The sequence below is a fragment of the Hermetia illucens genome, chromosome 5 (genome assembly GCF_905115235.1).
Source record: "Hermetia illucens chromosome 5, iHerIll2.2.curated.20191125, whole genome shotgun sequence".
Classification (NCBI taxonomy): Eukaryota; Metazoa; Arthropoda; class Insecta; order Diptera; family Stratiomyidae; genus Hermetia; species Hermetia illucens.
In genome coordinates this window covers 41,938,766-41,953,640 of record NC_051853.1, presented here as the reverse complement: position 1 = coordinate 41,953,640, position 14,875 = coordinate 41,938,766, and the positions used below count along the sequence as shown (strand labels likewise).

Genomic DNA, 14,875 nt, shown 5'->3' with positions numbered 1-14,875 from the left:
GTTCTTCACAAAAAAAAATCTAAAAAAAAGCGAAAAAAACAGCCTTCACCAAGATTACCCTCTTAAGCAATTCACGTGAAAACCAAAAGCGCAGCTAAACTTAATTTCCCCACAGGCAGCTGAGCAACATATCCAAATATTCAAAGAAATGGAAAAACAAAAACATATGCGAAATTAAATTTGATTGTTAATCAAGAAATAAAACAAGCATTCACTTTTCACATTCTTCCTTTAATTCTTCCAAAAAAAACTTACGAAATTCTCTTAGAAATGAAACATTTCTCTAATAAAAAAATAAGATATTTACAGTGAATAAATTTTCTTTTTCATTTGTTCCTTACTCCTTTTCTGTGTATATTAAATGTTCTGAAGAAAAGTATTAAATCATCCTTACAACTATTATAGGTTCCTTTTTTCATTTTTTCTTGTATTACTTTCATAATTAGAAAAAAAAAATGTCAAGTTTTAAATGCCATTTCTAGAATTATATATTAAATGTGAACTCGTCTTAATATTTATTGACAAGGAAAAAGAAAATATATTTATGATAATTTACGTTAACATGACGGCTACATATGTCTGTGTATATTCTATATAAAAACGTCATAATCTATTCATTTTGTTCTTTCCATATCTAACTCTTCTTTCAAGTCAATCATCATAATCTAATCTCTCAATGATCACGTTTGCACTGTTATGAATATCTGTGAATATACTAATTGTTTTCTTGTGAATTAAGTGAACAAAACGTGAAAGACCTTATAAATTATATCAGAGGGAAAATAAAGAATAAATCACCAATAAAAAAATCTATCGTTTCTCTTTTTCTTTAATTTTATATTATATTAAAATAGATATATTTAAGCATTACAATATTTTAATTAAAAAAAAAAAACACTTTTAAACTAGTAATTACACATATGCTGCAAATGAGATAATTCAAAAGAGAATACTTTATACTGTTTAATTGTTTGGTTCTTTTCCAGTTTCGTGTTTCAATAACTATTTCCTATGGTTGGTGTTTTTATAATGAATTTTACTTTATGGATTAAACACTTTGTTAATTGTTATTGTAGTGGCGTAGTCGTACTAAAACTGCATTCAAATCTCTAAGAGAGAAAAATTACAAACGATATTTTTAGTTTAATAAAGTACGGAGAAAAAATCCAGTCATTCAAGTCTGTGTGTGTATAAAAACGGTTTGCTGGCGGATAATCACACGACACATTTTTTTGTACATATATTTTAAATATAGTTTTAAATTGTATTTTAGTTTTATTACTTCAAGAACTAAACTAATATTGTTGCTTTCGTTTTAAATATTCTTTCATTTCATTTCTTTACATTATTAAGTGCTGTTGTTTGATAAGAGTGGCCTGTACTGCAAAGTAAGTAGAAATTAAAGAGAAAATTAAATCTCGATAAATCCATTTCTCTATTCGTTTTTAAAATGCAAAAACACGTTCTTTTTCATGTTCACTGATTACATGTGTGTTTTTTATTGTGTGTAAAACATGAAATTACATCATAATTGCTCCTCCCATATAATCTCCTTCCGTTGAATCGATGAAACAAACATCGAGCGGCATCATTTTGCGATATATCTTTTTTTCTTAAAAATGTCAACGCATCTACGTACTTTATTAAAGTTTCTGTTCCATTTACACTGTGTCCGTCTGCTCCAATGTTTTTTTTTTGTTATTTTTAAAATGGAATGGTGGATGGAAGATGAATTTTTCAGTGATCGGATGAACAATATGCCCCCTTTTTTATAAAAAAAAATTCTCTGAAATTATCAAAGGTAAATACAGGTTAGACGCCAACGGTCAAATCGAGACCTTTCACAGCAAACTTACCACACAAACTTTATATAAATTACAGTTAATAACGGCAAAATGTATTTAATAGGGCTGATGCCTTTGCTGGCGACCGGTACCTCTCTGTTTTCCGCCTTGGTAGTTACCGCCTAATCGAGGAAAAAAAGAGAAATTGGAAAATATAGCAACGTCGTTTCCTCCAAAGAACGAAGTCAAATTATTCGAAAAAAGGGAAATAGAACATTTCGAAGCTGAATTTGTATTCAGATTTGTTGAGCAAGTTCCTTTTCAAACCATCATTGCAAGGGTCTTTCACTAGCCTCATTAGGAAAAAACCAAAAATTTGCAAAACAAGCACACTCCGCATTGCCCGACCGTGCAGAAAGTGATTCCATCATAGCCGACTTTACTGAGTTATGCGTTTCAAATGCTAGGATTTCACTTTAGCTCCTGCATACAATTAACACGGCGTGAAAGGACGTCAATGAATTTTGGCTCCACTTTACGCGAATTCTTCAGGAATGCATCTGTCACGTAAGCGGGGTATGCCTGCATTGCTCATTTCTATATACCACTAACAATTTATACAGTCTGGGAAAACCTTATGAGGAACAATTTAGCCTGATCAACCAAGTGAAAGGAGTGCAAACCTACCGCCCAACAAATATGAATACTAACTCATATGACTTATACAATAGAACCTCTAATTTGAACTACAAATTAATATCGCATGCATAAATCATATTTCCTTAGTGATTAACTTAAAAAGTTCACAAAGCCATAAAAAAAAATACCAATTAAAGCGGGATCCAGTAAATCTTTCCGCAGAACAAAACGATAGATCTTAGAAGGGAGAAGGGATAAAACATAAATGTGCAATAGAAAATGTTTCCAATTTTTCTATATTTTTTTGAACACCACCAAGAACATACTCGCATACTTTTTTTTCGAAATCCAAATACCTTTCATCTGTTTATAATAAATTTCGACTAAACCGTGAGTCACAGCAACGCAAGCGAAACATAAATGTGCATTTTATCTTCCAAACAAATCGAGGAGTCTTTTGTTCATTCGTTAAAAATTAAACAAGACCAAAATATTTGATTTTCCGAATTTCTCTAAAATGTTTATCTAATTCACGTCGTAAAAGCAGGTGGTGGTGTGCACAAACGGTATAAAATATTATTTATTCAAATAGGAATCTTGTTTTTTTTTTAATTTGATTGTAAATGATTTTTGCGTTGTTCTTAATACATTTCTTTTGGAGAGGAGGAGGGATTTTATTTTCATATTTTACTTTTGGCATAAAATGAAGATTAAGAGAAACCGTTTGATGTTTTATACCTTTGCCACCGCCTCGTGGCCCTCCGGATCGACCACCGCCGTTACCGTAGCCGCCATCGTAACCTCCGTATCCACTATAGTCTGAACAACATACACATACACATTTATAATTCATTTTAGTCCAATTTATCACTTTTCTAACGATTGTGATTTGGTTGTTTCAAATAATAAACAAACAAAAAGTAAGATCGATAAATACTTTTGAGGACTATTTTAATATCTTAGATAGCCAAAATACTACAAAGAGCGTCGATTTGTTAAATGAAGATTAGGTAGGTAAGGAAATTGGTACCGACCATGGCGAGGGGGGTGAGGGATATACGAGGAAATACACGTGTTAAGCACAAATTCTCCTAATTATTCCAGAACACACGGAGAAATCAAATATCTAAAAGAATCCTTGGAAACTTTCCATATTTGAAAATTATTTCCAAGAAATACCCAAAAACTATTATAAACGCGAAACCACACAAAACGTGAAAGGGAAGAATTGTGGTCTACTCAACGCCTCTTAAACTAATCTCAAAATTGAAATATCGACCTGTGGAGTGACGAAAGCAACCCTCAACTTATTTGGTTGTGACGATAGATTGCATGTAAGAAAACTAATAGAGTGAAAGATATTAGATTCCAACAATCATACTCAGAAAATGATGGTAGTAGCATAATGGATTAGGATGTTTTCCCGTTTTAGGCTTCGGGAAAGAAAAGTTCTGTGACAACGACAACGCTACCCACTTTAGAGCAATACATTCTACATATGATATTATAGGGCCCGGTAAATTTACGCGAAAGTGACAATTTTGACCTACTATAAAATTGTTAATACTAACAGTATTTTCACCAAATTTTTCAATACTATGCTCCATATTACGCCCTATATTGCTGCAATTCTAGATCTAGAATAAACTTAAAGCGAGTTTTCAGTAAATTTACAAAATAGATTTATACGATGCCGGCCAAAGGTTTGAGACCACTTGCAAACATCTTTATCAGCAACAAAATATTTCAAAAGTATTCCAAAGTAATGATATAAAGACCTAATTTGAGCACCCACATATTTCATTGTTATTAAAGAATTTGTAAGAGTCATCCTTTTTGTACATTTTTAAGTCATCCTATAAAAGGCTCTTCTTTTTCTTCAGCTTTTGTCCCGTTCACAAGCGAGGTCGGCTCGTCGTAATCGGCCTCGCCATTTGACCCTATCAAATGCCAGATCTGGATGCAATCTCGAGGCTTTTAAACCCCCATCCAGCGTATCAAGCAACCGTTGTTTCGGCCAGCCTTTTGGTCACTTTCTATCGACTTTGATTTCAGACCAATCTTGGCAAGTGAATTCTCGTTAGCGCGAATTACGTGACCATACCATCGAAGACGCCTCTCTCACATTTTATCCACGATCGGTGCAATCCCATGTCGATCACGGATATCCTCATTTCAGATGTGATCAAAACGTGTCACGCCACTAGTCCAACGCAGCATCTTCGTCTCCTTTACCGCAAGACGCCGTTCATTGTCTTTTATAGTCGGCCAGGCCAACATACAAAACCGTAGAGAGCGGGACGGAAGACATTGCGCCAAATTTTAGATTTAACGCGTTCGTTGTACTGTCGATCACAAAGAACACGATTTCATCCAGGTTGCGTTAATGCGTAAAGCAATTTCATAACGCAGTTCTCCATTGGCTGATAGCATTGACCCGAGGTATTTAAATCGCTCAGTTCTGGACAGGTCACTGCCGCTGACAGTGATTGTGCCTGTTTCATGGGGATCGTTCGTCAAATGTTCAGTTTTATTCAGATACAATCTGAGACCGCGTGATCAGGTGAGGTGATCATTCCATTTTTGGACAAGTTACTCGAGGTCATTTTTGCTATAGATCCTAGGAAAACATCATCTGCATAAAGCAGTGTGTAGGGCGCTGAACGTTGGATGTCCATAACAAGAACAAAGAGGAGTGGTGAGAAGGCGCTTCCTTAATGAACATCAACAGAGATGCGAAGTGGTTTTGATACAGCCGCCACACTTCGAACTTTACATTTCGGATCGTGGTAGAGCAATTGAACCCAGCGCACGGTTTCGTCTGGCACTGTTGTCGTAGACCATACCAGATGAGTTCGTATGGCACACGGTCAAACGCTTTCTCTAGATTCATAAATGCAATGTAAAGAGGGCGATGACCCTCACGATGTTTCTCCATGAGCAACAGTGCAGCGTGAGCGTGTATTGCGTCAGTAGTTCCGCAGTTCTTGACAAATCCGGCTTGATTCACGATTATTTCAACGATTTCGCAAATACGGTTGTTAAGAGTGCGTTCAAAAATCTTCATGGTACGGGAAAGTAACCGGATCAGACGGTAATTTGAACACTCTGCTGGACTACCTTTCTTTTTCCATATTGGAACTGTGATACTTTCCCGACAGTCAGATGGTGTTCTACCTTCCTGAATAACCCGATTAAAGAATTCACTGAACCACAGTGTTGGGTCCCAGCTCTTCGCTTTCCATAGCTCAAATGCCGTGTCGTCAGGTCCCGGTCTTTTCCCGATTTCATTCGTTTTATTGCCTCTTCGACGTCAGTTGTGCTGACAAGTGAAACTGCTCAAATGTCGGCAACACCATGATTTTCTACGATTTTCGGCTAGGTACTTTTTGAGAATGAGTCTTTCATTTAAATGTGAAATTTTTAACTCTCCCTCTCCACCCCTTTACAACTGATGTCAAAAATAACCCTTTGGAAATTACCAAACAACCATCAAAGATCTGATTTGAGTAAAGTTGTTTTCATTAAAACCTCACAGACATCGAAATCTGCATTCAATTCTCTGCATAAATCAAACCAAAGCTTGCATAATATTCAGATCTCAGCAATGGGAGTAAATAAATATTTCAATAGATTTGCAGAAGTAATCGTCTGGCTTGACGTTCTTCTTTCTTCAACGGGATACTACACTAAAGTCTGCAGCTACCAGGCGAATAACAATGGGCTCTCTTCATGAACAATCTCCATTCCCCTCGTAAACAACAAACAGAAGCTTACGATGCCTTCGTGGTTAGAATACTAACCCATCGCAATAGTAAATCGCGATGCACTTCACTCGCTAGTGTCACTGAGATCTGTGTCGTACGCTCGATGATGGATCACAGGCAATACAGCTGTGAATGTGTATCTAACTCAAATCAAGATAATAATTCCATCAACGAAATGCTGATCACACTACCTTTTACCATTACTGTGAACAGGAGACTCACATATCATCCTAGCTAGCTTTAACTGAAGCTAGGTGATCACAAAATGTGTACGCGAAACTACAACTCCCTCAACGACAGTGCGTATTATATGGTATGATTGCTCTCATTCTGTAAGCATTCCGTTTGCCCCATAAACTCCCATATCCGAGTTTTATAGTATGAGAGTAAAAACTTATTCGATTTAACGCAGTCAGCCATAGCTTTATTTAACGATTCAATTGATGCGTAAGATTCTGCGTGTACTTTTGTCTCCAAAATTGAATTTAGAACGAAAGAATTATCCTGGTGCAAAAATGCAGGAGACTTGTTCTTGTACCAGTTTAACATGCTTTGTGTAGAATAGACCGGCATTTAGTAGTTCGAAAGTCCATTGCTGGTTTTTAGTGTGGTTTGGAATCTAAGGGAAATAAAGCATCTTTTTGTTACACTGTTCCATTGATTTTGACCCATGATCAAAAGTGTTTTTCGTTTCCACAGCAACTCCCGACACGATGACAGTTTTTTGGAATTTAAACGTCGAGAATTCGTACCTCTAAAATTTAAATTCAGCGGGAATTTTTCTTTTTTTTTTCTCTCTTTCTTGTAATTTCTCAGCAAATACCCATTTTTTTGTCCGCAAAAATAGACATTGGCTCTTCATTTATCATCTTTCACCATTTTTGACAGTTCACTCCTTGGTTGATGTTTATTTGGTCGGTCCTCAGTCCGGCCCTATGCTCAAAGATTTTTTTAACAATTTTACGCAATTGATTTAATCATTTGCATGATTTTATGGTTCTGGAATTCAATCAATGCGCTTCCAACTCCGGTAAATGTTTTTTGAAGTTTTGGTATCTGATGGCTGATCTTTTTGTCGCAACGTTTTAATACGGCAATTTCAACATTTCCGAAATGTTTCATACCACGGAATTTTCGTTGTACAAAAACAAAATATATTAACAAGTCAGGAAACCGGAAGCTAGACGCTTCAGGTATAAAGGGGTTTGTGTTTCCCTATGTGAGGAATGATGAGTATCTAATATTTCCATTTACACAAATAATTTGATCTGTAAAACACTATATTGATAGCAGTCAACCTCAGAAGCTTCACACAAGAAGCCCAGTATTAACAAATGTGAAGAAGACGACCCACAACAGACACGAAAAAGAACTGGGGGAAGTGAATTCTTCATGAATGAAATTTTAATATTTCACTCGAATGTCAATTATTCTCGTTAATAATGACGTCAGCATCTCATTTGTATTGCTTAGGATGCGGTAAATTCGCACGAAATTGATAAGTTTGAACTGTTATAACGTTGACACTAATAGAAAAGCACGCGTATGCACGATACTGTCCTCTAGCCGTTGCAAAATTTGGTACACCTAGGATGAATTTAAGGGGGGCTTATCAGTCAGTTTCTAAAAGTTGATGATATACTATTAGTAATTTTATTTGACCAGATATCACAATGGGACATATTTTGAGGCCTAGATTTCATCGAGGCACACCTTCCTGATTTTTTTGTGATTTTTGGGTTGGCTAGTTTCCGGAAATGAGTCCTGTCTCACTTTAAGTGTGTACATTTTGACTCCTTATTCGCGCATTTTGCAATTCACGTCAAAACTAATATTTCGGAAAGTACTAATTTAGACCTTACGTTTGATACCCCACATGGCTATATTCGATGAAAAAAATTTTTACATCCCCCCTTTAAACTGCACCCAAATTTATGTCACTCGCTATGTTTCATTAGGATCGCTTTAACCGTTTTGGAGAAAAGTACGTGTGGCAAACAGGCAGACATACAGAGAATAGTTTTAAACAAAACCTTAAAAATAAATGTTCTTCAACAACTTCTATCGCACCATGTATTCGGGTACCCCAAAGAAAAAAAACCCTTGATCGAACAGTTCATATATGCGCTAACACCCACCAACTTGAAGGATGTCTCCCTTCCCTATTTCGCTTAGGAGTCGGTCAAACCTGTCCTTTCGCCAGTTATCTATGCCTGGAAGTCGCTGGCATACAATGTGACCACCATTTTTTATGCTTAATCTGGCCGGGTGAAAAAAAGTTGGCCTTAACTTTCCAGACGGATTTGCCAGTTATTGGCATAATTTGAAGAAATCGCGCTATTTTGGCCGATCTAATCAGCGTTTTCGGCATTTGGCACTTGTAGACTTGCCTGTATCGATTCCTAAATCTATTCCGCAGGCTATCAATCTGTTACCGTATTTGAGACAGTTTCGATTTGCTACGTAAGCCAACTTTCATTTATGATAACGGGGGACCTTGTGCTTCCAAAATACTAGCTTGCCGCCAGTAAAGTAGCTACTCTGAAGTGACTTTCACGTTCTCCAGATTTAAGGAGGAATACCACTTTTAGAAATTTCCAGAAATGTACTTAACTTTACTTAAATAACGTAATAAAGTTTAATGCACGAGAAAAATCTGTAAGAGCTCGAATTGCACGGTCCCCTTCAAATTTCATGAGTGCCATTTATTTAGGTGTTTAAGACTTTAAATGCATTTTTCTCAAAACTGCAATATTTGACTTGGCCGGACTAACACCCCGATTAATCTTTGACTTGAAATTTTTACTGTATATTCAAAACAACTTACTCCTCGTCACTAGGGTAGGTTTTCTGTATATTGCATGCTTGAATTTTTATTATAATAATTTTCAAGTCTTTTTTTCAATATTTTTATAAAAAAACAAGTCATTTCTTCAAAAATCAATTAAAAAAGAAAATCCTACGTAGTGTCAAAGACCAAGTTATTCTGAATATACAAAAAAAAATCAAGTCAATCGAGCAGAGTCGAACTTTGCCAGTCTTTTCTCGAACATGGAACTTTGCTACGTGATTCTTAAGGTATTAAAGTATAGACAAAAAAAAATTGATTTACCGAAAGTTCTACAGTGGTTTCCCCCTTAAAAGAATTTAGTTCTTTGTAGTATTTCATTCCATGCTCAAACACCGAAATTTTCTCTTTTATCGGTATGTAAATACCAAATAATATCCTTATTTGATAAGTTCTCGCCAGTCATTGCGCCGCCACATCTCACTTTGATCCCATACCTCATTTCACATATGCCTTTGCAAATTCCTTAATTTATTTTGTGCAGTAGCTAAAAATAACCGTATCTTGTTGAAGATTTCGCTTTATTTTAAATTAATTTTATTTATCGCTTCTCAAAGGTGCTATAATTTTTGCATACCGTTTGTTACTCATGTTTTTTTTTCTGTGGCTTGCTTGCTTCATATTCCGCCCTGATAAACGAGGTGCGTGAGATTAAAAAATGAGGTACGTGACAAAAAAAAACCTATAGATGAGGCCGCAAATTGTTAGTAAATCCACTCGATGATTACCACGCAATTGTGACTGAAACCTAGGGATTACGGCGATAGAGAAATTTGCAAGGAGTAACTGTCTATCATTCCCTGCCCCTCCATTTTAGATCAAAGTTGCATCGAGAATTTACATTTAAACGAAAGAATTTGTACATAATTATTCAAGAAGAAAGATTTTATAAAGCGGATCAATGAAGTTTCAGAAATCATTTTTATGATGAGTGTTTAGTTGAGGGGTACCCGTACCCCATAAAAATATTAATAATACGGAGGTAGCAAAGACTTTGATCTCCATCTCTTAGACCCTATCGTTTTATTTTGCAACAATTTCTTCCACACAACTGAAAAAAGAACGAAGAAACGTAGGAATAGCCCTAAAAAGTAAATCAAAAAACTTCTTTCTCAATCATATGAAAACTGCTCATCATCTGACTCTTCCAAACTGTTTCATTGCAGAAAAGCAATTGTTCGCGACCTTAATCTCTTGTTTCAGAATTATTTTATAACAAACAAAACTTGGGTATTGGTAAGTAATATGCGCTACAATGAACAGGGTTGAATATTAGGCCCTAAGAAAGTTAAACTGAAAACAACAGGTTCAATATTTTCCATGCGTTGCGAAGAAAAATATATAGAAGTGTAAAGGCTGGCGGCTGTGACATGGGAAACTGTGCCTCAGAAACTAGGCCAGTAGTCAAGCTATTGTCAAGTTTCATGGAACGAACAAACATTTTTAATATCAACCGGTGCTTCATTTATTACTTTAGGAATTTCGAAGATAAATTGTTTAGAAAATTTTTCAGGAAAAAGTACTTTCTACTTTTAAAAGGTAGTTCTAATTAATTTATAAACGTCTCGTCACTTTGAAAACTAATTAAACTCAAAATGCAAAAAAGTGCACCATTCGATTGATAAAACAAAAGATCCTCGTGAAACACTAAACTTGACAAGGCACCACGATAATTTATTTTTTTTTTAAATACATACCGAAAGCAGGGCTATTGGCTGGCTGGCTGATTATTTTGCGTAAGGTGTCTGTGCTAAAATTGGTGGCGGTGGAGGTAAATGTTACCAATGAATTATATGATTGAATGAATTTGAATGCTAATAATAGAAATACGACAATCACACAATCTCAGAAAAACTACAGACACTCTTATCAATTTCTCCAATTTTGAATCCTGATCAAAAAGTTCAAATGATTGGTATTTGCTTTTGACGAAACGCTCTTGTTTACGAGCTGAGTTCCGTCGTGCGAAATACGAGATAGAAAATTGCTCATAAACTTAGTTTTACTAAATAAATGCATGGCAACATTCTGAACTTCTCTTACCTCGACAACAGGACTATAATCCAGTTGCTTCAGGCAGCCAGTCAGTTAGTGTAGTGAATTTGATATTTCGCGTTTCTATATTCCACGCGATGCCGACATTCTGTGTTATTGTGAGTAAATTCCTATGAAAGGGACAATTTTGGCCTCTTATAACTTCACTGAGAATTGTACGATTTCCACCAAACCTTCCAATATGATACTCTGCTAGGGGCTAAAACTTTTTAGTTCGAGGATGAACTTGAAAGCAATTCGCATGAATTTAAAAAATGGAGATAGAGGATATTTCGAAGCTTAGATGATATACATAGGCATCCTCACGACTTTCTAGATTTAGTTTCTGAGAATGGATCGCTCTCCAACCCCCACACTTCAAGACCTTTCATATGATACTCCATATGCCTATATTCAGTGGAAATAAATTCACAACCCCTTTTTTGCATAAATGGGGAACTCCCTTAAAGTCAACTTAGGTCACGACGTCAATAGCTGAATGGTTCACATTTCCAGCCTTTTCACCCAATCCCGTGTCAATAGATATAACGGTTTCTGAGAAAATTGACAGACGCTTTCAATAAGGCTTTGTTCCACAAAACCGCACACGACCTTTTTAAGCCCCCACTGAATTAAGTACATCTAATTCCCTATTTAAAGTTATTAACGTATTATATACATACATACAATTTTCGGACATCGGATGGAGAGACGTGGCAAGTAGCCAAATTGATGCGTAGTATAAACGGGTGTAAGCATGGTGTATATGAAATAGCAGCGTAAACTATTTGTATGTCAACTTTTTCAGGCTTCTTTCTGTATCCGTTGGCAACGTCAGATATTCACGAAAATGAACCAGCTGAAAAACCTTACCTTATGGATACAAATGTGCTCATTGTGGACACAAACAATCTATTTGAATTTCCAAGCGAAATGACAATCGAAATAGTTAGCGAGGCGGACTCTATGAATTCTCAGTTTGTCACCTGTAGTTGAGAAACATCATAATGACAGCTGCAATTCACCTAATATTACGCAAATAGTTTGCGACGAAAAGATGCATGGTTCTGAGTTGTCTTCAGCGTACACTAATCCTTACTGTAAAAATTTTACTGATGACGGAAAGATTTTCGTTCTAGGCTAATGTCGATTATCAGTCGAGTCAGCTGTGAGCAAGCATCTGAGTCAAATCAGAAAAACAAACACGCAAAGCCGACCACATTGGCTCCTAGCGTACCGTGTTGCATCCTCGGGAGAAAATGCCCTATTACCCCTCATAGCCTAGGTTCAACTTAGATTTGAACAAAAACGCAGATAGATTTAGCTAGAAAAACAAAGGGGAACCACTGCCGCAGCCTCGAAAGATAAGAAAGAGCGAAAATTGTGAGTGCAAATATTTTCCCCAATCAATTACACTTACAGGAAAAAGTTACAAACGCCCTTATGGTCTTGTCTGAAACGTGCCGTATCGTGTCGGGTAATATGTAAACAGACAACACCTGTCGATTTAGTGTGCAAAATTTGATCATAAGACGGCAAAATCTGGATAGAATTTTTTGAGTAGCTCTTCAATATCCACAATATTGTACACATCCACCAACCACCGTGTAGTTTTTACAAGGCCAGAATATTGGAAGGAATTTTAGGCAGGCAGTACTTTGCCAACGCTTGAGGTTAATAAGTTCATACATAAATGGCCCATCATGGACCGCTACACTGTTGGAATAAAAAGAAGCTTCTAGTTTGGCATGGAAAATATGGAAAGAAAAAGAACAATTCTTGTTTATAGAACTTTACATAACAAATTGCATAGCAATGTTACAATATTATGAATATTTTGAAGAATAGAATGCTCAAGGAAAAGGCATTTCTTTACTGCAACAACGGGCTGACGGTTTACTGCGATAATCCATAAATCCCTGGCATCCACACTGTTCAAAGCAAATTAATCGTTCTTTTAAAGTTTGGGATTTCGCCTTTGTCCAGACTCCACTCGATCTTTGCGTTCGTTCTCTACAATAGGTTAATTTCGAACTTTATCTATCAAACATTTGTTTTAAATACAGATATAGAAACACAGAGAATGGATCGCATAATACTGAACGGTACAAGGCAAATAGATTTCCTGATAGTCAACTTCAGAAGAGTAAGCCAAACTACCACAGATCTTATACATTTACACGATAATCACACCTATCCGAAAATATCTATGAAAAACGATCTTATCAGCAAATAGCGAAGTCAGGGGTGAAAAAGTTATGCCTAGCGGCTTTTGATTTCTCCTTTGATCAACACGCTGGAACAATTATCCCGCAACTACATCCCTGCACCACTCGCCATGATCTTATATCTACAATATTAATCCGACAACACTCATAAGGATAGAACATAATACACAATATTCACATCGCCCTATCATTCTAAAATGAGGTAGTAAAGGATATTCTTATCGGGACCTGGATGGGGGAAAAGAGAATGGGATTTAAAATAAATATATGAGAAACACATTGTTTTTTTTCTTTTATTTGCTTTTTTTAAAATTTCGTGATCATAATTTTTCTGCATCGTTATGTCATTGTAAAATTAACTCCTCTAAATCAAAAAAAATATTATATTTGATAATCTTTCATGTTTCACAATGTATTTCCACATATATTTATTATTTTCATCCAATAATCGCGATACACAATTCAAATGTATCACACCTCACATTTCTCGCTATCTTAATTCAAATAGAAACTTTTATATCATCTATGAAAAACAAAAATGAAAAGAATGAAAATTCAATTTGAAACTATTTCCAAAGTACATGTAAGAAATATTCTAACTCGAAAATAATAAGGAAAATAATAAAGTTCAAAAGCTAAACACAAATGTGAAAAACACTGTTATAGTAAAGTACAGTTAAAAAAACAGCTTAGAATTCTGTCAATGACGTTTTAAATCGCGAAATGTTGTAAACTTTATATGCTTTGGAACCACAAGATTTCATTTTACTCAAAATTCAATTAAAAAGCAGAAATCCACGACGCGTTTTTTTTTTTAGAATTCTATTGCGTATGTGAGGCGCAACATATCTCGGAAATTCTAAATTAAATTTTGTTTTTCAAGACGCAATATTAATTGCAAGTTGTAATCTCATGAATTTGTGAAAACAAAAAAGAATTCCCCGTCCAGATTCGAGGAAACTCTTTTTGCAATTATTCAAATCAAAATTGAAACTGAATATTCGAAAAAGGGAAATATTTGACATTGAGAAACATGCAGATAACAAAAATTTACAATAAATTTGTTGTTTGTTGTGATGACATTTGTTTTGTGTTCATTCTAAATATTATTTCAAGAAAAAAGGTTAAAAGAGAAAAAAACTACCCAAATATATATACTTCATATGATTACGCACAAATAGACTTTTGTCAATGATTATCTAAATTTTTCTTCAGAATAGCTCTTGCCATAATTATTCAAAGAAACTCAAACTTGATATTTGAAGAAAAAAGAATTGAAAAGTTATATCTCAAAAAAAAAAAGAAAAAAATGGTGCTAGGCTAACCTCTCTAAGTGTTTTACGTTTTTTACAGAAATTTAATGTTTACTTTTCACTTAAATCATATATTATTCTTCATTATTTACAATTGGTATGCAAATAAAAGATTTATTCAAGCATGTGTGGAAAAGAAAGTTTTTCGTTCATAGTGTTTCCTTCTGTATATCGTGTACATGAACAATTTTTTTAAAATAAAAAAATTGTGTATAAAAAATAAAATTGAAAGTTTGTACACTACTACTCGTCACACTTCACC

At 35.2% G+C, this 14,875-nt stretch overlaps 1 protein-coding gene across 5 annotated transcripts in view; it reads right to left on the bottom strand.

Moving 5' to 3' along the window:
* Positions 1 to 210: 210 nt before the first annotated feature.
* LOC119656740 (RNA-binding protein squid) overlaps positions 211 to 14,875 on the bottom strand; it is a 34,770-nt gene continuing 20,105 nt past the window's right edge. For 2 of the 5 annotated variants that reach the window (XM_038063290.1, XM_038063289.1), the window contains exons 6-8: positions 3,162 to 3,242; positions 1,857 to 1,966; positions 211 to 1,786 (exon numbers count right to left, since the gene is read on the bottom strand). In XM_038063290.1, the coding sequence (XP_037919218.1) occupies positions 1,902 to 1,966; positions 3,162 to 3,242 (146 nt within the window). In that variant the 3' untranslated portion in view covers positions 211 to 1,786; positions 1,857 to 1,901. Of the gene's footprint in view, positions 1,787 to 1,856; positions 1,967 to 3,161; positions 3,243 to 12,833; positions 13,086 to 14,875 lie in introns of those variants that run through there. The other 3 variants (XR_005250090.1, XM_038063292.1, XM_038063293.1) reach the window with 3 other exon arrangements.